Source organism: Perca fluviatilis, chromosome 22 (assembly GCF_010015445.1).
Source record: "Perca fluviatilis chromosome 22, GENO_Pfluv_1.0, whole genome shotgun sequence".
NCBI classification, from domain to species: Eukaryota; Metazoa; Chordata; class Actinopteri; order Perciformes; family Percidae; genus Perca; species Perca fluviatilis.
Genome location: NC_053133.1, coordinates 31,484,062 through 31,506,776, shown reverse-complemented (window position 1 = coordinate 31,506,776; position 22,715 = coordinate 31,484,062). Strand labels below are relative to the sequence as shown.

The 22,715-nt window shown below is 44.6% G+C and overlaps 1 protein-coding gene across 7 annotated transcripts in view; it reads left to right on the top strand.

The window, feature by feature from the left end:
• The window catches only part of epb41l3a (erythrocyte membrane protein band 4.1-like 3a), a 47,730-nt gene that overhangs the window by 4,565 nt on the left and 20,450 nt on the right, over window positions 1-22,715 (top strand). For 5 of the 7 annotated variants that reach the window (XM_039790311.1, XM_039790310.1, XM_039790313.1 and 2 more), the window contains exons 2-12: window positions 494-740; window positions 2,741-2,845; window positions 2,977-3,019; window positions 4,123-4,198; window positions 4,273-4,394; window positions 4,762-4,858; window positions 5,264-5,351; window positions 16,874-16,918; window positions 19,707-19,859; window positions 21,710-21,807; window positions 22,292-22,467. In XM_039790311.1, coding sequence (XP_039646245.1) covers window positions 504-740; window positions 2,741-2,845; window positions 2,977-3,019; window positions 4,123-4,198; window positions 4,273-4,394; window positions 4,762-4,858; window positions 5,264-5,351; window positions 16,874-16,918; window positions 19,707-19,859; window positions 21,710-21,807; window positions 22,292-22,467 — 1,240 coding nt within the window. In that variant the 5' untranslated portion in view covers window positions 494-503. The remainder of the gene's footprint in view (window positions 1-493; window positions 741-2,740; window positions 2,846-2,976; window positions 3,020-4,122; window positions 4,199-4,272; window positions 4,395-4,761; window positions 4,859-5,263; window positions 5,352-16,873; window positions 16,919-19,706; window positions 19,860-21,709; window positions 21,808-22,291; window positions 22,468-22,715) is intronic. The other 2 variants (XM_039790312.1, XM_039790316.1) reach the window with 1 other exon arrangement.

Sequence of the window (22,715 nt, the reverse complement as noted above, 5' to 3'; positions counted from 1 at the left end):
TAATAATAATAATGTAGAACCACAATAATAAGAACATTTAAATCTTATCATCAAACTATTTGGCATATTTTATATTTTTGTTTTTAGGGATTTTATTTCTGTCTGAATATAAAAATATAATATTTAGTTGTAATATATAATTCAGATGTGAGTCAGGAGCATCTGTCTCAATCCAGATTACAGTTGATTGTCCCTCCCCCTTAATCCCTCCCCACATGTTGCCATGGCAACCCTTCACCAGGCAGCTGGAGGGGGTCATTAGGCGGTAACCATGGTAACCGCGGGACTTGGGGTGATGACATCATCAGGCAGCAAACATTATTCATTTAAATTAATCTCCATTTCGATAATTGATGAGTTGCAAAGTGAATGTGAAATGCATCCTGGGAGTTGTTGTTTTTTACCTTTGAGTTGCTGTGATTAGACCTGTAACCTGTTTCCAGCTCGCAGCATCATTAGTCTCCATGGTAACCGTGTTGTCCCTGTGTCTCAGGTGAATCACCATGACGACAGAGCCAGGTACCCAGGAGGCAGAGTCTTTCCCTGAAGCCGCCGCCCACTCCACACCCAAACAGGGAGGGGGAAGCCACGCTCACAGCTCATTGGCCGAGGACTCGTCCAGTCCGCTGTCATCGAGCAGTCGCATCGCTCGCTCTCCAGCCAGAAACGCCCTGAGCTTCAGGACGATGCAAAGCCGCGTCACGCTGCTGGACGGCTCGCTGTTCACCTGCACCGTGGAGGTAAGGGGCGGGAAGACAGGGGGACAGCGGGGTGTAGACGGTGGGGGACAGGTGGTTGGGGACAGCTTCAGGACCATGCAGAGCCGCGTCACGCTGCTGGACGGCTCGCTGTTCATCTGCACCGTGGAGGTAATATATACGTATCTCACAAAAGTGAGTACACCCCTCACATTTTAGTAAATATTTCATTATATCTTTTAATGGGACAACACTGAAGAAATTACACTTTGCTACAATGTAAAGTATTAAGTTTACAGCTTGTATAACAGTGTAAATGTGCAGTTCCTTCAAAATAACTCAACACACAGCCATTAATGTCTAAACAGATTGGCATGGTTTTATTTCAGTTAGCCTAATAGCTGGTTTGATTTGCATTGAGAGATGATTTTATGGAAAGTACCCTATTCCAATCTCTAGGTATGGTGAAGGCTATGTGATGATGTGGGGGTATGGTGAAGGGTATGTGATGATGTGGGGGGGCTATTTTAATTCCAAAGGCCACGGGAACTTTATGAGGATGCATAGTATCCTGGATCCATGTAATAACTGGCCTTTATAATAAACATCTGCTGCCTCTATGAGAATTTAACATAGGGGTGTACTGACTTTAGTTGCCAGCGGTTTAGACATTAATGGCTGTGTGTTGAGTTATTTTGAGGGGACAGCACATTTACACTGTTATACAAGCTGGACACTTACTACTTTACACTGTTATACAAGCTGGACACTTACTACTTTACACTGTTATACAAGCTGCACACTTAATACTTTACATTGTAGCAAAGTGTCATTTCTTCAGTGTTGTCCCTTTAAAAGATATAAACCCTTTGCACATACGTCACCACGACCACGTGACAACGCCATGATGGATGGCAAATCACCGGCTAAACAATGTAGTAGACGAGCGGAAGTTTCATAGTTTCAATCAGTTTGAAATACATAACACTAAATAAACTGTATTTATGGCTTTATGGCTTCTTCTATTGAACAACAAGTTGTCGTGCCGTTATCGGTCGAGGTAGGGCATCTGGTCTGTGCTCACAAAGAGCAGTATTTGGAGAAGGTGGAGATAGCAGGATTGGATACCAACCCTTAATTCTTCCTCCCTCCGTTTTCACGGACCTCATTAACTCGCAGAGTCTGCCCGACTTCAGTCCACACGATCTGTACCACTATGTGGTAAACGGGTTATCCCCATGTCCTGGTGCTGATCTCAAAGCTGGCTGGGTTAGAGGTATGCGATGCTACGCTAACGGCAGGGTTGGGTACCTCATAATGGCAAAGGTAAAACATCAATCTAGGGTTTATTTTGTATTAACATCTATTCTTTACTTAAATAAAGATTTATATAACACGTAGCCCATGTTTTTAGAGGACATGGTTGGTCGTGATGGGCAGCAGTTAGCAGTCCAAAGCTAGCTGTGGCTAGCTCATCAGCTAGCCGGGATAGGAGCTCCACAGACCCGCATTTAACTGTTTTTTGTCCTTTTTGAAGCTTGTTTCCGTGCCATATCATCTTTAATTTAACTGATATTTTTTGTATGTGTGTTAAGTTAAGTGATCAAGGGAACGGCTTTCATTTTTTTGATATGTAGCTAGGTCAGTGAATAACCGATGTTAGTTATGTGGGTCATCATCGGGTTGGACCTGTTAGCAAGAACAGCTGGTTAGCACGGCAGCTAGCTAGCTAGCTGTATCACTCATTTAAAACAGAAAGGCAATACATAAACATGCTTGTGTTGGTGAGGATTACTCTGCATGCTTGTGAATGTGAGAACACAAACGCGATCGAAAACGTACGCGTAGCTTGCCGTCCGTCCACAACATAGCTCTTCCGCCGTCCGTCATGGCGTTCATAACTCGCGGGAGTGGAGCGTGAGGTCACGTTTAAAGGGTCTATAATGAAATATTTACTAAAATGTGAGGGGTGTACTCACTTTTGTGAGATACTGTTTATAACACACATTATAATATAACGTAAACTCTCTCTCTGTCTGTAGAAGCGAGCTCGTGGGTTTCAGCTGTTTAATAAAGTCTGTGAACACGTCAACCTGCTGGAGAGAGATTACTTCGCTCTGAGCTTCAGAGATGCTGACAACAACAAGGTACCTGTCTGTCTGTCTCTCTTACCTGTCTGTCTGTCTGTCTGTCTGCCTGCCTGTCTATCTGCCTGTCTGTTTCTCTTACCTGCCTGTCTCTGTTACCTGTCTGTCTCTCTAACATGTCTGTCTCATAGAACTGGTTGGATCCATCAAAGGAGATGAAGAAGCAGGTCCGAGGTCTGTAGCTCCACCCACTTTATCTTCGAAACTTGATCCTGATTGGTCAGTTTAGTCTCATGAACCAGACATTCATGGAGTTACCAAAAGTTAAGCACTTTAACTCATAGGCATACATGTAGTAGTCATCACCACATAGTCTGCTGCTGTACAAAATTGTTTCATGCTTCTTGCGATCAGCGCGGCCAGTGTTGTGCGGCCGGCGATATGACGGAAACGCATCCTGGTCGCGGAGGGTCTGATCGCCGAGCTGCGCACCTCCAACATTTTGTAACAATGTGGACACGTAGACCGTGTTGCAACAGTTGGCTAAAGGAGAGAAGAAGTCCGTTCTTTGACTGCTATCAGACGGACCGCGGCGCCCCGACCACGCTGAACGCAAGAAGAATGATCCGCGTAGGGAGGGGCTTTAGAGAGCGCTGTGGGCCATGTAGGGAGGGGCTTTAGAGAGCGCTGTGGGCCATGTAGGGAGGGGCTTTAGAGAGCGCTGTGGGCCATGTAGGGAGGGGCTTTAGAGAGCGCTGTGGGCCATGTAGGGAGGGGCTTTAGAGAGCGCTGTGGGCCATGTAGGGAGGGGCTTTAGAGAGGGCTGTGGGCCATGTAGGGAGGGGCTTTAGAGAGGGCTGTGGGCCATGTAGGGAGGGGCTTTAGAGAGCGCTGTGGGCCATGTAGGGAGGGGCTTTAGAGATGCCATGGCCATGTAGGGAGGGGCTTTAGAGAGGGCTGTGGGCCATGTAGGGAGGGGCTTTAGAGAGCGGTAGTGGCCATGCTGTAGGGAGGGGCTTTAGAGAGTGGGCTGTGGGCCAGGTAGGGAGGGGCTTTAGAGACGCTGTGGGCCATGTAGGGAGGGGCTTTAGAGAGGGCTGTGGGCCATGTAGGGAGGGGCTTTAGAGAGGGCTGTGGGCCAGTGTAGAGGGGGCTTTAGAGACGCTGTGGGCCATGTAGGAGGGCTTTGGTGGTGAGGCGTAGGGGCCGTGTAGGGAGGGCTTTAGAGAGGCTATACAGCGTGTAGGGAGAATTGAGGTCGTTAGAGAGGCTTGGGCGTTAGGGTTACAGGGTTGTTACGGGGTTACCATGGTAACAGCTCTGTTTCTGTCTCTCAGGCGTTCCCTGGAACTTCTCGTTTAACGTAAAGTTTTACCCCCCCGACCCCGCCCAGCTGTCTGAGGACATCACCAGGTAAACACTCACCTGTCAGTCAATGATCTGGCACACCTGTATCAGCTGTCTGAGCACTTCCTGTCTGTCTGTAGGTACTTCCTGTGTCTCCAGCTCAGACAGGATGTCGTTTCTGGGCGGCTCCCCTGTTCCTTCGCGACTCACACCATCCTCGGCTCCTACACCGTCCAATCAGAGCTTGGAGACTACGACCCCGGTAACAACACCCTCCTACTTCCTGTTGTACCCCCTCCTACTTCCTGTTGTACCCCCCTCCTACTTCCTGTTGTACCCCACTCCTCTTCCCTGTTGTACCCCTCCTATTTCCTGTTGTACCCGCCCATAGTCCAATCTGACCTGTCTGTCTCTCTGACCAGCTGTCTGTCTCTCTGATCAGCTGTCTGTCTCTCTGACCAGCTGTCTGTCTCTCTGACCAGCTGTCTGTCTCTCTGATCAGCTGTCTGTCTCTCTGACCAGCTGTCTGTCTCTCTGACCAGCTGTCTGTCTCTCTGATCAGCTGTCTGTCTCTTTGGCCACCTGTCTGTCTCTCTGACCACCTGTCTGTCTCTCTGTTTATATTCCAGATGAGTGCGGTTCAGATTACGTCGCTGAAATCGGTTTTGCTCCGACTCAAACTAAAGAAATGGAGGAAAAGATCATGGAGCTGCACAAAACATACAGGTTCTTCTAACACACACACACACACACACACACACAGAGACACACACCCAGAGACACACACAGACACACAGACACACACACAGACACACACACAGAGACACACACAGACACATACACACACACACACACACACACAGAGACACACACACACACATTCAGGTTGATTGGTAGTCTACATCTGGCTTCAGGTTGCACTAAAAATGTATTTTACTTGAACATTGCAGTTTTAATAAATAGAGATTTGAACCTTATTGAATTGTGTGTATTTGTGTGATTGTGTGTATTTGTTTGATTGTGTGATTGTGTTTTAGTTTATTGTGTGATTGTGTGTGATTGTGTGTGATTGTGTTTTAGTTTATTATTGTGTGATTGTGTGAGTTCATTATTGTGTATTTGTGTGTTTAGAGGAATGACTCCGGCCGAAGCAGAGATGAACTTCCTCGACAATGTGAAGAAACTTTCGATGTACGGAGTCGATCTTCATCACGCAACGGTAAACACAACCAATCTCACCACTTCATCAGAGACTTAACCACACTCACCACTTCAGAGACTTAACCACACTCACCACTTCAGAGACTTAACCACACTCACCACTTCATCAGAGACTTAACCACACTCACCACTTCATCAGAGACTTAACCACACTCACCACTTCATCAGAGACTTAACCACACTCACCACTTCATCAGAGACTTAACCACACTCACCACTTCATCAGAGACTTAACCACACTCACCACTTCATCAGAGACTTAACCACACTCACCACTTCAGAGACTTAACCACACTCACCACTTCATCAGATACTTAATAACACTCACCACTTCATCAGATACTTAATAACACACCACTTCATCAGATACATAAACACACTCACCACTTCAGATACTTAATAACACTCACCACTTCAGAGACTTAACCACACTCACCACTTCATCAGATACTTAATGAAGACTGTTCTATAACCACACTCACCACTTCATCAGATACTTAATGAAGACTGTTCAATAACCACACTCACCACTTCATCAGAGACTTAATGAAGACTGTTCAATACCCACACTCACCACTTCAAATACTTAATGAAGACTGTTCAATAACCACACTCACCACTTCATCAGATACTTAATGAAGACTGTTCAATAACCACACTCACCACTTCATCAGATACTTAATGAAGAATGTTCAATAATCACACTCACCACTTCATCAGATACTTAATGAAGACTGTTCAATAACCACACTCACCACTTCATCAGACTTAATGAAGACTGTTCAATAACCACACTCACCACTTCATCAGATACTTAATGAAGACTGTTCAATAACAACACTCACCACTTCATCAGATACTTAATGAAGACTGTTCAATAACCACACTCACCACTTCATCAGATACTTAATGAAGACTGTTCAATAACCACACTCACCACTTCATCAGATACTTAATGAAGACTGTTCAATAACCACACTCACCACTTCATCAGATACTTAATGAAGACTGTTCAATAACAACACTCACCACTTCATCAGATACTTAATGAAGACTGTTCAATAACCACACTCACCACTTCATCAGAGACTTAATGAAGACTGTTCAATAACAACACTCACCACTTCATCAGATACTTAACCACACTCACCACTTCATCAGATACTTAATGAAGACTGTTCAATAACCACACTCACCACTTCATCAGATACTTAATGAAGACTGTTCAATACCCACACTCACCACTTCATCAGAGACTTAATGAAGACTGTTCAGTAACCACACTCACCACTTCATCAAATACTTAATGAAGACTGTTCAATAACCACACTCACCACTTCATCAGATACTTAATGAAGACTGTTCAATAACCACACTCACCACTTCATCAGAGACTTAATGAAGACTGTTCAATAACAACACTCACCACTTCATCAGATACTTAACCACACTCACCACTTCATCAGATACTTAATGAAGACTGTTCAATAACCACACTCACCACTTCATCAAATACTTAATGAAGACTGTTCAATAACCACACTCACCACTTCATCAAATACTTAATGAAGACTGTTCAATAACCACACTCACCACTTCATCAAATACTTAATGAAGACTGTTCAATAACCACACTCACCACTTCATCAGATACTTAATGAAGACTAAGTTATAATGTTCAACTAGAAAATTCCACAGGGAATTTTGACAGTGTGCCTAGTACTTGGTGCACATCCGAATAACACTAGCTAACAGTAAATCTGCTGTTTGACTGTTTGACATGTAAAGAGAGGACAACATGGCCTACAGTAAATAGTCTCCATGATAGAAGGTGTGTGTGTGTCAGAACTTGTTGCTATGGTGATTTCCACAATGAGGGAGTAGAGGAGGGAGGGGGAGACAGTATCTTCCATGGGTCAAACATGTCCATTTAATGATAATCATACCTCTTAAGTTTGTTCTGTAATTCAAAAACCGTGGGTCCAAACGGCAAAAATAGTATCATCACAAGAGAGATAAAGGTCTGGCGAACGCATTGATGTGGTTTTTATGTTTGTGGTGTCAAATATATAGGACACAGAGCAGGTAACAAACAGGGAACCGTCTGCGTCCTTCCAGATATATATGTTTTCATTGTTTCTATCGGCAGTTGGTATGAACAGAGCCAAAAGTTTAAGTCCGGTGAATTCCAAAGTTACATGTCTGCGACCAGCACAACATTTTCTACATTTTGACCAAACATGATGTATGAAGAGTGAAAACTGTAGGGGGGAGAGCAATTTGTTTGGAAAGATTTCATAGAATCGTACTGCAGCTCCCCCCTCTGTCTTCCCCTCTAGTTCTTAACATTGTGTCCCATACACACACATTGGAAAATCTGAAACAGTCTGAAAACTGGACAATACATAAACTGTGATTTGGTAGAAACCGTGCTTGATATCAGAATGCCCATTCAGCCCAATAAACGCCAATGTTCTGTCTTCGGTTTACACTTTTAATTATTTTTCCTACATTAAAGTATGGCGATACAGCATGGCCCCAAAGAGGGGTTGTTTTGAGCTATGTTAAGCGATTTCCCGAAGATTTCCCATTAAAGTCTATGGGAAATTTCGCTACATTTTGTTTGCCGATTTCATGAAAACCGTGCGGCAAATCTCTTAGAAAAGTCATAGCACACCATTCCCGATCACTACACACGTTTTCATGTATTTTGTGTGCATGTGTTGGCAATGCTCCATGACAAGTAGAGGGACAAAAATGTGGCGGAATAAGTATGGGGCATAATAGTCATTCTGCCGATTGCTGCTATTGCAGCACATCAGCACACTGAATAACCTCACTCAATAGCTTTGTAATATTTTTATCAAACTTCTTACAACAATATGAACAGCAGCCAGGCTGTTAGCCTGGTCAGAAATAGGCTAACTGTTAGCCTGGCTGTTAGCCTGGTCAGGAGCAGGCTAGCTGTTAACCTGGCTGTTAGCCTGGTCAGGAGCAGGCTAGCTGTTAGCCTGGCTGTTAGCCTGGTCAGGAGCAGGCTAGCTGTTAGCCTGGCTGTTAGCATGGTCAGGAGCAGGCTAGCTGCACAGAATAAATCTCCATGGTAACTTAGGTGCTTCTGCTTTTGTGCAACAAAGTCAAGGATAAATTCATCCAGGATAACTGGAATATCCCGGATTAATCACTTATCTTGGTTTTGTGCAATAGCCCTCTGATGAACAGGTAAACACATCAGGGCAGGTAACCTAAGGAAGACAACAGGTGACCTGATGAACAGGTGACCTGATGAACAGGTGACCTGATGAACAGGTGATCTGATGAACAGGTGACCTGATGAACAGGTGACCTGATGAACAGGTGACCATCATATGGCGGTACGAGTTGGTTTTAGAAACATTCGTCCTTCAGTGAAGAGAACTAAACAAACCGTCATGTGATCATGTCAGAGCTGCATGACCCACTTCCTGTCCACAATCAATCAATGTGTGTGTGTGTGTGTGTGTGTGTGTGTGCGTGTGTGTTTGTGTGTGTGTGTATGTGTGTCTGTGTGTGTGTGTGTGTGTGTGTGTGTGTGTGTGTGTGTGTGTGAGAGAGTGTGTGTGGGTGTGTGTGAGAGAGTATGTGTGTGTGTGTGTGTGTGTGTGTGTGTGTGTGTGTGTGTGTGTGTGTGTGTGTGTGTGTGTGTGTGTGTGTGTGTGTGTGTGTGTGTGTGTGTGTGTGTGTGTGTGTGTGTGTGTCAGTAATGATTTTTCCATGACTGTTTCCATTGATTGAGCCTCTCAGTAACAGAGAGGTTCATCTAGGTTCAGTTCTGCTTCGCATCACTTAGATCTGGGTTAGGGGTTTAGGTCTTAGGGTTTAGGGCTTAGGGCTTAGGGCTTAGGATTTAGGCTTTAGGCTTTAGGCTTTAGGCTTTAGGGTTTAGGGTTTAGAGCTTAGGGTTTAGGGCTTAGGGCTTAGGGCTTAGGATTTAGGCTTTAGGCTTTAGGCTTTAGGCTTTAGGCTTTAGGGTTTAGGGTTTAGAGCTTAGGGTTTAGGGCTTAGGGCTTAGGCTTTAGGGCTTAGGGACTAACTTGTGTCTGATCTGAAGTAGGGTTAGGGTTAGAAGAATAGAATAGAATATTATAGCCTTTATTGTCATTGCACTGTGAAGGTACAATGGAATTTAGGGTGTTCTCACAGAGCCACCCTTGCACCACACAAAAAAAAAACAACAACAAGAAAACAGGGAACGACATATGTCCAGACAAGGACAAGAACAGGCTCAGCGAGCAATATGCTCTCATTTAAAATAGTATCTACTAACATAATATAAAAGATATACATTTTTTACATATGTATTTAAATATAAATATCCATAGAATCTAAAAGGTAAAAAATGTCTGTAGTTATTAAAAAAGGTGTGGAGTGCGAGCTTATGACAGAGTGTCCATAAGTGTCATGGACAAAGTGAGTGTCCATGAGTATTTACAGTCCGTATGGCCCAGGGGAAAAAGCTATTTGTCAGCCTGCTGGTATGCGATTTGATTGACCTGTAGCGTCTCCCCGAGGGCAACAGATCAAATAGGGGGTAAGCAGGGTGTGAGAGGTCTGTGGTGATGGCCTTGGTTCTCCTAAGGCAGCAGGAGGTAGCAATGTTTTCCAGGCTGGGCAGTGGGCAGCCGATGATTTTTTGTGCAGTGTTTATAACTCTCTGCACCGCCTTCCCGTCCGCCGCTGTGGAGCCTGCGTACCAAACACTCAAGCAGTACGTTAGTACGCTCACCACAGAGGATTGGTAAAAAGCCAGCAGTAGCTTTGTGTCAAGATTGTTCTTCCTGAGCACACGCAGGAAGTGTAACCGCTGCTGAGCTTTCTTAATCAGTGCCCTGATGTTGTAAGTCCAAGAGTGGTTAAAAGAGATGTGGGTGCCCAGTAACCTGAAGGTGGTGACAATTTCCACCCGCTCTCCATTTATAAGGAGGGGGGTGTAATCCTGTCTATGCTTCCTGAAATCCAGAATTAGTTCTTTTGTTTTAAGGATGTTCAGGGTCAGGTTATGATCCTTGCACCAGCACAACAGATCTTTTTCTGTACGCTGTCTCGTCCCCGTCGGAAATACAACCAATCACTGTCATCGGCATATTTTATTATGTGGTTGGACTGATGGGTTGGAGAACAGTCATAGGTGTACAGTGCGTACAGCAGAGGGCTCAGAACGCAGCATTGAGGAGAACCAGTGCTGAGTGTGAGTGTGGAGGAGTGATGTGGGCCGATTCTCACGGATTGTGGGCGGCTCGACAAAAAAGTTTTTAATCCACATGCAGGTGGGGGGGATCTGTAGCTCCATCAGTTTACTACAAAGAATGTCTGGAATGATTGTGTTGAATGCTGAGCTGTAGTCCACGAAGAGCATCCTCACATAGCTCTTTTTGTATTCCAAGTGGCTCAGCGCTGTGTGAAGTGTGAGAGCGATGGCATCCTCCGTTGACTGGTTTGCCCTGTAGGCAAACTGGCAAGGGTCGAAAGAGGAAGGGAGGCAGTCTCTGATGTGCTGGGAGACTGATCGCTCCAAGCACTTCATGATTACAGATGTCAGAGCAATGGGTCTGTAATTGTTCAAGCTGTTTATGGCATGTTTTTTGGGAATGGGGATGATAATAGAGGCCTTCAAACATGTGGGGATGTGTCAGGGAAAGATTGAAAAGTTTTGTGAGGATCCCTGTTAGCTGGTCTGCACACGCTTTAACCACTGCTCCCGGAATGCCATCGGGACCAGCAGCTTTCCTGTGGTTCACTGCTCTCAGTTTCATCCTCACCTCATGCTGAAGAAAGAGAGGTGGAGTGCTGGAGCCAGGGGGAGGCAATGACTGCAGGTGTGTGGTGGAGGTCTCAAACCGGGCAAAGAAGCTGTTTAGCTCCTCTGCCAGGGTGCTGCTGCTGGAGGATGTGGGGGGGCGACCTTTGTAGTTGGTTAGGGCCTGGATGCCCCTCCACATCTGTCGCGGGTTGTTATCGATCAGATGTCCCTCTACTTTCCTCTTATAGCAGTCCTTTGCCTGTTTAATACCCCTTCTCAGTTCAGCTCTGGTGGTGCTGTAGAGAGCTCTGTCTCCCATCTTGAAGGCCGAGTTACGAGCTCTGATCAGGGTCTGGACTTCACCTGTCATCCAGGGCTTCCTGTTTGGGAAGATCCGGATGCGTTTCTCCTCTGTGATGTTTGCAATACAGCACTTGATGTAAAAGAGGACAGACTCAGTGTATGTGTCCAGGTCTTGATCTTCAAAAATACTCCACTCTGTAGAGGCGAAGCAGTCTTGCAGCTGGGTGAAAGCATTTTCAGGCCAGGCTGTGATGGTCTGTGTGGCAGGTTTTGTTTGCCTCCTGAGTGGGGTGTAGGCCGGAGACCGGAGCAGAGAGAGGTGGTCTGATTGCCCGAGGTGGGGGAGGGGTGACACTCTATAGGGTTTAGGGTTTAGGGCTTAGGGACTAACTCGTGTCTGATCTGAAGTTGGATCCACAGAGATCTCGTCACTTACAAACATACACCTGAACATGAAATTAACAACGTGAGCATTTCACAAAGTAAAGAGCTTTTTCTGAAGCCCTGAACACTATGGCCCAATCCCAAAGTGAGCCCTGAGGACTAAGGACTAAGGACTCACAGACTTAATGGATCTCAGGTACTAAGTGAGTGAGTGTGTGAGGCCACATGGGCTCAGATAGGTAGAAATGGGATCGGGACAGCACTTCACGAGATCACGTTACCTTGGCGACGTTTGATAACAAAAATGTTGCTGACACTTGCCGGTTTGGGAATTTTCATTTTAAGTTTGTGGCCCAGGAGACGGCTACCTGATTCCAAACTCTTGTTGTCTTGTGGTTGGTCCGTTCCGTGGTCATGTGTCGTGCTGTTGTTTACCTTTGTAATTTCCAGATTTCCCTATCGTCTCCGCGGTAAACGTCACAACGCTTTGAACTGTGGGTAATTCCCTTTGGTGAAGTCTGCATTGATGCAGACTCACGGAAAGGGCTCGGTAAGTGTGTACTCAAACCCTCACTTTAGTCTGTGACTCACGGACACTCTGCACATTTTGAATTTTGAGTTTGTCGCCCCCATGAGGAATTCTGAGTAATGACAACAACACAGGGGATTATAAAACACAATGGAATTAATTATTATCTTGTTGTTTTTATGTCCTCTTCCTCTCCAAAGCTGAACGCTGTGCTTTGCTTTCTCAGCAGTGACATGAAGCATCACTAAGATTACATGTGTCTGTGTTTTATACTTTATGTTGTGACATCGCCCTCTGCGACAAATAGATGAATTGATTGAACGACACCATTTAGTAAACAGCTATAGTGAGAAACACAGAAAGAGTTTGTGGAGGTCCGTGTAACACTTATCAGTTCAATGTTCTAAGCAAACAGACATTTGGAAAAACAGAAAAACGGGTTCAAATATCCAATTATTCATTTTTTCCCACCTTGACAAATTAAAAAATTGGACCTTTAAACTGTTTTTCCAATTTTCTGTTTTTTATTCAGACGATCAGAAATTGAGAAAATTACAAAATTGCATCTGGGCTCCAATTATTCAATACTGCCATGGTGTTCTCTTCCTATACTTTGTGGAATATGCAGGTCATTAACTGAATATGGAGCAAAATGAAAAACTGAAAGACTTTGGGGTCAGAGGTGCAACTGATGGTTTCTAGTGGGGGGGTGTAGCTAGGAGGAAAGAGGGAGAGAAGACCATGGTAGTATTGAATAATTGGAGCCCAGACGTAATTTTGTAATTTTACTAAATTTCTGATCTTCTGAATAAAAAACAGAAAATTGGGAAACAGGTTAAAGATCAAGGTTTTTAATTTGTCAAGGTGGAAAAAAATGAAAAATTGGATATTTGAACCCATTTTTCTGTTTTTCCAAATGTCCGTTTGTATTTAGAAAATTGAACTGATCAGCGTTACACTGACCGTTAATTAGCTTTGGATCAACAATAGTTTAAATTTAACCGGCGTTCATTCATATAAAATAGTCGTGCACTAAAGCATTACGGTCTTTACACACCAGGGATGTTTTCATGTGATTAATTCACACGTCAATAGACATTTTCGAATCGTTGTTTTTGAGTTCTTTCACACAGAACGAGAATATTTCGTGGTGATGATGCAATGTACAACAGTCTGTACAGACAGAAAGCTTTATTACTCCTTTCAACCTTTACAAAGACAGCGTTTAAAAAGACTGTCCGTTCTTAACTTTCACAATAAAGACGTACGCTACACTGTTTACCAGAGGGACTTATACTTACACACATATATACACACATATATACACACACATATATATATATATATATATATATATATACATACATATATACACATATATATATATATATATATATATATATATATATATATATATATATATATATATATATATATAAGTATAAGTCCCTTACTTACATATATTGCCGTTTAAGGTTTCCATTATCAGGAACTAAACGACTTTGTTAGAGGCAACCCCGTCGTGCATTAATCTCCTGATAATGGACACCTCGTTGATTAACTCTCACTTATATAGGTATGTAATTTGTTATCTTTATTTTAAATTGTTATACGTTTGTTTTATGTCTGGAACTGTTTGTGCAGTCTGTCTCAGCCAGGAAACTCTTAATCTCAAGTACTCTTTACTCCTGTAATAACGGTTCAATAAACTCACAGTGGAAACAACATCTGACTGACTAATAGCATTGCTAAGTCCAGTTCAGAGCAAAGACTTGCGGCGAGAAGAAACCGTTTCAGAGCGCTGCAGGAAACAGCCAACAGAGAAGTCAGCTACAAACCATAGAAATAAAAGGATCCAGAATCCATTTTATTTCTATGTTACAAACTGTCAGCTGCTGGGAATGTCAGAGTTTTAGACGGAGGCTCAACAAGCTGTGTGAGCACGGTATGTGGTGGAGCTAGAGAGAGACTGAAGAGAGAGAGAGCAGTATGTGGTGGAGCTAGAGAGAGAGAGACTGAAGAGATGGAGCAGTATGTGGTGGACCTAGCTAGAGAGAGACTGGAGAGAGAGAGCAGTATGTGGTGGAGCTAGAGAGAGAGAGACTGGAGAGAGAGAGCAGTATGTGGTGGAGCTAGAGAGAGACTGGAGAGAGAGAGCAGTATGTGGTGGAGCTAGCTAGAGAGAGACTGGAGAGAGAGAGCAGTATGTGGTGGAGCTAGAGAGAGAGAGAGACTGGAGAGAGAGAGCAGTATGTGGTGGAGCTAGAGAGAGACTGGAGAGAGAGAGCAGTATGTGGTGGAGCTAGCGAGAGAGAGACTGGAGAGAGAGAGCAGTATGTGGTGGAGCTAGAGAGAGAGAGACTGGAGAGAGAGAGCAGTATGTGGTGGAGCTAGAGAGAGACTGGAGAGAGAGAGCAGTATGTGGTGGAGCTAGCTAGAGAGAGACTGAAGAGAGGGAGCAGTATGTGGTGGAGAGAGCTAGAGAGAGACTGAAGAGAGAGAGCAGTATGTGGTGGAGCTAGAGAGAGACTGGAGAGAGGGAGCAGTATGTGGTGGAGAGAGCTAGAGAGAGACTGAAGAGAGAGAGCAGTATGTGGTGGAGAGAGCTAGAGAGAGACTGAAGAGAGAGAGAGCAGTATGTGGTGGAGCTAGAGAGAGACTGGAGAGAGAGAGCAGTATGTGGTGGAGAGAGCTAGAGAGAGACTGGAGAGAGAGAGCAGTATGTGGTGGAGCTAGAGAGAGACTGGAGAGAGGGAGCAGTATGTGGTGGAGCTAGAGAGAGACTGGAGAGAGGGAGCAGTATGTGGTAGAGAGAGCTAGAGAGAGACTGGAGAGAGGGAGCAGTATGTGGTGGAGCTAGAGAGAGACTGGAGAGAGGGAGCAGTATGTGGTGGAGAGAGCTAGAGAGAGACTGGAGAGAGGGAGCAGTATGTGGTGGAGCTAGAGAGAGACTGGAGAGAGGGAGCAGTATGTGGTGGAGAGAGCTAGAGAGAGACTGGAGAGAGGGAGCAGTATGTGGTGACTCGGAGAGAGACAGAAATTTAAACTTGTCTCTTCTTGTGGTATGCGTAAAGGGGGGGTTCAGAATTTTGGACATAGGACCTAATTTCCAGTTTAGCCAGTGTGTTATTTATCAGTGGAGACAGTTTAACACTTTTCATCCAGATCGTTGCAGAGTTAGCTGGTGCTAGGCTAGCGCAAGTCAACAGTATCTGCTAGCCTGCCACTAAAAACAGTCTGACCCACTCCATAGTACACCCGAGGCAAATACATTATAACACCAGACTATCGATGTAAATGTCTGTTGATAGAATAATGTTAGAAATAAAACTACCCTTGCATCTCATTGTAATAGTTATACTTTGTTCCCTGTAGTTGGTAGCATAGGCTACAGCAGTTGCGGAGTGATATATTAGCGGTTAGCCCAGCCAGGTATCTACCAAGAGTGTAGCTATACCGTTAGCAACATTGTCACTCTCCACAATGCATTGAACTGTAACCTTATCTCCACTAACGTTGTCAGTCTCAATCTATCAGTAGCAGCTGGGCTAACGTTATGAAAGGGGCTAGCTTTATTAGCTAGAGTAGCCTACCGAAAGTTGTTACCTGTTCATCAGTAGCTGTTGGTGCATCTAGAAAGACAGATGGAACCGCATTCGTTTGTCAGTGACTTGTGGTCCTTTAGATTTTGGGGTTTTTCAAAGTTGTCTGGTCTAAAATGATCACTACACATCAACACTTGAGTAGAGTCTCGGCTGGAGTCTCGATGTCCCAGCCAGCAGCAAGAAGCCTTTCTGACTACTACTACTACTACTGCAGCAGCAAGAAGCCCCAGTCGGTTCCTTTAAGGATCTACCAATGGACATTTGTGGAAACTTTGTGGTGCCCATCTGTTTGATGTATTTCCAAATGCACACTGAATCACCATGTTGCCTAGTCCTTAGTTTCCAATCCAATGCTTCAATACCAATGTACTAGACGACAACTACTACGACTACTACTACTACTGGGTGTCCCAACTGGAGTGTGCTTCTCTGTTTACTTTTCGGCGCAGTACTACTAACCACAGCAAAGCAAAATTACGCTGCTGCTGAGAAACTAGTCCTTCTAAATGTAATGCGATCATTGCGATGCAAAGGTAGTTTTAATTCTAACATTATTCTATCAACAGACATTTACATCGATAGTCTGGCGTTATAATGTATTTGCCTCAGGTGGTGGGGGGGGTGGGGGGGGGGGGGGTGTTTTGGTGGAGAGGAAGAGAAAGGGGAGGGGGGAAAGGAGAAAAAAAAAAAAACAACGGGGGGGGGGGAGGGAAAAGAGAGAAATAAAAAAAATTTAATTAAAAAAAAAAAAAAAAAGGGAAAAAAGAGAGGGGGGGGGGGGGAAGGAGGGAATAAAAAAAAAAAAAACCCCCCCTTTTTTTTTTTTTTTGGGGTGGAGTTTTTTTTTTTTTTTTTTTTTTTTTTTTTTCTGTCTGTCTGCCTGTCTGTCTGTCTGCCTGCCTGTCTGTCTGAATGGAAAGATGGTAGGAAGTCGCTTTGACTGCTTGCCTACAGCTAAGTCAGAGGTAAGACGTGTTTGTGTTGAATATGTGTGAGTTCATACAAACATCTTCATGTCATTATTCAGTCTTATTTAATCTACGCTGCTTCCATTTATATCTCTCAGAAATCATTTCCAGCTCACACTCGTTCCTACCTCACCGACAAACCCTCCAATGACCCATAATGTGTTTAAATAATTAACACTCATCGACCAACTCTCCTTCATGGCCAACATCGCTGCAGCTACCCGATCGTATAGATACATGCTGCATTACATCAGAAAGGCGGCTCAGTTTCTGGTTCTGGTCATCACACGTCTAGACTACTGCAACTCCCTCCTGATTGGCCTGCCTGCATGCTCCCTCCTGATTGACCTGCCTGCATGCTCCCTCCTGATTGGCCTGCCTGCATGTGCCGTCTGGCCCCTGCAGCTCATTCAGAACGCAGCAGCTCGGCTTGTCTTCAACCTCCCCAAGTTCTCTCACACTACACCTCTCCTCCTCCTCTCTTCACTGGTTACCATATCACACTACCATATCCACTACACGTCTCCTCCTCCTCTCTTCACTGGTTACCATCTCACACTACACCACTCCTCCTCCTCCTCCTCCTCCTCCTCTCTTCACTGGTTACCATCTCACACTACACCTCTCCTCCTCTCTCTTCACTGGTTACCGGTTGCTGCCCGCATCCGCTTCAAGACACTAGTACTCTCATACAGTACACTAGTACTCTCATACAGCACACTAGTACTCTCATACAGTACACTAGTACTCTCATACAGCACACTAGTACTCTCATACAGTACACTAGTACTCTCATACAGCACACTAGTACTCTCATACAGTACACTAGTACTCTCATATAGGGCCACGAACGGATCAGCCCCAGCATACATCCAGGACATGGTCCAATCCCCCCACTCTGCATCAGCCATCCAGCTTGCTGCCCCCTCACAGCGAGGGACAACTAATTCAATTCAATTTTATTTATAGTATCAAATCACAGCAAGAGTTATCTCAGGACACTTCACAGATAGAGTAGGTCTAGACCACACTCTATAATTTATAAAGTCCCAACAATTCTAGTAATTCCTCAACTAATCACTCAACGAAGTCCTGACTGTTTGCTGTCCTGGCCCCTAAATGCTGGAATGAGCTCCCTAAAGACATCAGAACGGCCAAAAAACACATCTCTTCCTATTGCACCTTGGATAAAAATAAATAAATGTAAAAGCCCTTACAGTTGGGGTTTCATATGGCACGTTGTAGTGGGGCTTCTTTAAAGCTTTCTGGAGTTTGTACCTTCAGGGTTGAAAGCATTTCATTGGGAGTTGTTAAATGACATATAATGTAATCAAACTGCTGTTCAGGCTGTAGTTAGTCTGGATCAACAGAAGGACATGTCCTGGAAGTACTTCCTCTCTCTGTGTGTTTCTGTAGCGAGCTGACGCTGAACATGTCAAGTTTAGAAGAAATAGTGGATGGTGCAACAGGGTCCGTGTAACGCTTATCACTTAAATTTTCTAAGCACAAACGGACATTTGGAAAAACAGAAAAATGCAACCTGATCTCACAGAATTCCGTAAAATGAACACGGGCCCTTAACTCTAAATCTGTGGCAGTTTCACGGAATTGCAACAAAATCCGTTAAACTGCCACGGAATAATTCCGTGAAATGAACACGGATCGCCGAAAAAGAAACACGGGCTTACGTGACACGCAAGAAGAACGGAGCGGTTGGGTTCAGGAAACGGTCGTGGGTGGGCTTACAGTTCTGTGACACACGCGGGACATGCTTATAAAAAAAAAAAACACAACTGATAAACTCCACACGTGGGACACGAACTCTGGTCTCCTGGGTGAAAGTCCTGTGTTTTACCCATACACCACCCTAACCAACCTCCTGACACGGAATTCCGGCCTTACATACTGCTCACTACCGTGCTACGTCATCTTCTCATTGAATTTACATTGGTATTGTTTTCCGTGGTGGCCACACAGAATTTTCCCACATTCCGTACCACCACCACGGAATGAGCCGTTACCAGTCCGTGCCCATTTTACGGAATTCAGTGAGACCAGTCTGGAAAAAAATTTCATTTTTTTCAGCCTTGACAAATTAAAAAGTTGGATCTTTAAACTGTTTTTCCAATTTTCTGTTTTTATTCAGAGGATCAGAAATTTAGATAATTACAAAATTGCGTCTGGGCTCCAATTATTTAATACTGCCATGGTATTTTTTTATTTGTCAAGGTGGAAAAAAATTGGATATTTGAACCCATTTTTCTGTTTTTCCAAATGTCCGTTTGTGCTTAGAAAATTGAAGTGATAATCGTTACACGGACCCAACAGGCCTGCTTGGTTCTTTTGGGAACCCAAGCAAACTGAGACCGTTTCACAACGTTAACGATGGTTAATGGTTTAGATATGAGGACGTATTTCCTTCCACCACTAGGGGGCGCTAATTTATGAAACAGTCCTGTGGGTCGTAATATACTAATCTCAGTTAATATTGGCACAAATAAATCAGTTCATTCATAAATCCATGTGTGTGTGTCTGTGTGTGTGTGTGTATGTGCGTGTGTGTATGTCTGTGTGTATGTCTGTGTGTGTCTATGTGTGTGTGTGTGTGTCTGTCTGTCTCTCTGTCTGTCTGTCTGTCTGTGTGTGAGTGTCTGTGTGTGTGTGTGTGTGTGTCTGTGTGTGTGTGTGTGTGTGTGTGTGTGTGTGTGTGTGTGTGTGTGTGTGTGTGTGTGTGTGTGTGTGTGTGTCTGTGTGTGTGTGTGTGTGTGTGTGTATGTGTGTGTAGGACTCGGAGGGCGTGGCCATCATGCTGGGTGTGTGCAGTAGCGGTCTGCTGGTCTACAGAGACCGACTGAGGATTAACAGATTCTCGTGGCCAAAGATCCTGAAGATCTCGTACAAAAGGAACAACTTCTACATCAAGATCCGCCCTGGGGAGGTGAGACAGCAACACACACCCCAACACCACAGAATAAGAGTCAGACACCATCAATTATAGTTAGGGGTTAGGTTTGGGTTAACTTAAAGGGTTAGGGTTAGGGGGGTTAGGGTTGGGTTAGGGCACTAAGGGAACGCCCTCCTGGAGGGTAAAAATCAGTCACGAGTCAGCTCAGCTTTAGAAGCATGCTATGCAACTTTTCCAGCTTGGGTCCCACTACAGGTTGTCCCATGCAACTACAGGTTGTCCCATGCAACTACAGGTTGTCCCATGCAACTACAGGTTGTCCCATGCAACTACAGCTTGCGTAACGCGAGCTGTAGTTGCATGGGAAAACCTGTAGGGGGACCCAAGCTGGACCCAAGCGTAGTGCGAGCTGTAGTTGCATGGGACAACTTGTAGGGGGACCCAAGCTGGAAAAGTTGCATAGTTTGCCTTTAACCGAGCTGTAGCCTAAATCTCAGATAGTTGCTCAATTGGAAACACAAACCAAAGACACAGTTGTGTTTATAAAATCCTAGCCTGACGTGGTCAGACTCAGATTCTAGTCAGAATATGAGCCTGATGCTGCTCCATTGGGCTGTGATTATGGGGGCATGTTTCAACCAAACCAGGAAAGAAATTGCCTCTACACTCAATTGGATAGACCTACAACCAATCAGAGCAACGGATAGACCTACAACCAATCAGAGCAACGGATAGACCCACAACCAATCAGAGTGCCCCATCTTCTTAGCGACCATCGGGGCCAGCTGAAAAACTAAATTCATGCCAAATCCTGTAGGAAGGACGGCAAAAACATCTCTCCAATCAACAAAAGCCTCTGTTCTTCTTTTAAAATGAATGCGCTGTCGATATCTTCTGTAACAGACGCAATGGCGGCCATGTTTGATGTAAATGAATTCACCCCAAGATTTCTTTGGTGACGTGGTTGATTACGTTACTGTTGATCATCTGTCCATCATCGTGTAAAGCCCGCCCTGACAATTTGATAAGTCCGAACAGCTCTGGTTCGAGCATAGTTGCTCCCTACCTCAAATGTTGTTGGGGGGGCTAAATTTGGCTGGCATCCAGGCTAACAAAATCTCATCTCAGAACGAAAACCCAGAGAGGAGAATATTCTAGATTAGAGCAATTAACAGTAAAGTAGCGCAGGCTAACGGTACTCTCACTATGTGTATATGCACAAAATTTTCCAAAACAGACAATATGCTGACTAAGCTGTTTACGTGGCTAATGAAAGTGAATATTCGACTTATATTCCCGTTTACATGTAGCCATGCTAGAGTCTTTGTGTGCAGTAACCATAGCAACTCACAGAGCTGACCATAAGCCGTAAAGAACCCTCATTGAGACGTAGATTCTCAATGCGCTGTATACATGCTTCTATAAAACCGGAATATCACACGTTTGAATCTGAAAAACTGTTTATTCTGAATATCCAAACAGAATAAGCTGTTTACATGACCTGAATCCCATTCAGAATTATAATAGTCTGCATGTAAACGTACTCACCGACCAACCACCACCCAGGAAACCAGACCTGCGGTCAAGCTAACCATATCTCCCATCTCATTGGTCAAACCAGCTCACCTCATTCATTAGCTGTTTCAAAATAGAAATAGACAAATTATCAGTTTGACCAGTTTGAGTCTCTGTCTCCAGTTTGACCAGTTTGACCAGTTTGAGTCTCTGTCTCCAGTTTGACCAGTTTGACCAGTTTGAGTCTCTGTCTCCAGTTTGACCAGTTTGACCAGTTTGAGTCTCTGTCTCCAGTTTGACCAGTTTGACCAGTTTGAGTCTCTGTCTCCAGTTTGACCAGTTTGACCAGTTTGAGTCTCTGTCTCCAGTTTGACCAGTTTGAATCAACAATTGGTTTCAAGCTGCTGAACCACCGATCAGCTAAACGACTCTGGAAAGTCTGCGTGGAGCATCACTCCTTCTTCAGGTCAGTCATCTTCAAATTAACTTTATTTATACAGTCAGATCCTAACAGATAACTTTATTTATACAGTCAGATCCTAACAGGAGATATCTCAGGACAATACAGATAGAGAAGGTCTAGACCACACTCTTTCATTTAAATTATAGTGTTATTATATACATGTATACACTATTATTTACAGACCTTCTTCAGGTTAGTCATGTGACATCATGTGACATCATGTGACACAACGGGACAGGAAATAATCTGTCAAACTTTCAAAACTTTCTCTCTCTCCTTGTCTGTCGCCACCCTTTCTGTCTCTCTGTCTCTCTCTCTCTCTCTCTCTCTCTGTCTCTGTCTCTGTCTCTCTGGCTGTCTCCCTGTCTCTATGTCTCTCTGGCTGTCTCCCTGTCTCCCTGGCTGTCTCTCTCTCTGGCTGTCTCCCCGTCTCTCTCTCTCTGTCCATCTCTTTCCCCATCTGACCCCCTCCCTGTCTGTCTCTCAGGCTGATGTCTCCAGAGGAGACCCCGAAGAAGTTTCTGTCTCTGGGTTCAAAGTTTCGTTACAGCGGTCGGACTCAGATTCAGAGTCGCAGGGCGAGCGCTCAGATCTCCAGACCGGCGCCGAACTTCCCCCGAACCATCAGCAAGAGGAACATCTTGAGCCGCAGCCTGGACGGAGGTACGCAAAACCTGATCGTAGTACTGGTCTCCCAGTAGCACTGGTCTCCCAGTAGTACTGGTCTCCCAGTAGACCTGTAACCAGTACTACTGTGAGACCAGGTCTACTGGGAGACCAGGTTTCCATGAAGATACCAGGTCTTCACATGAACATTGTGGTGTTCTTCCAGCCGAGGTAAAGTGTGTTAATTCAAACGCTGGGTCCAAAAAGAGTGGCAACTTAAATCACAACAGGAATAGAAAAACAGT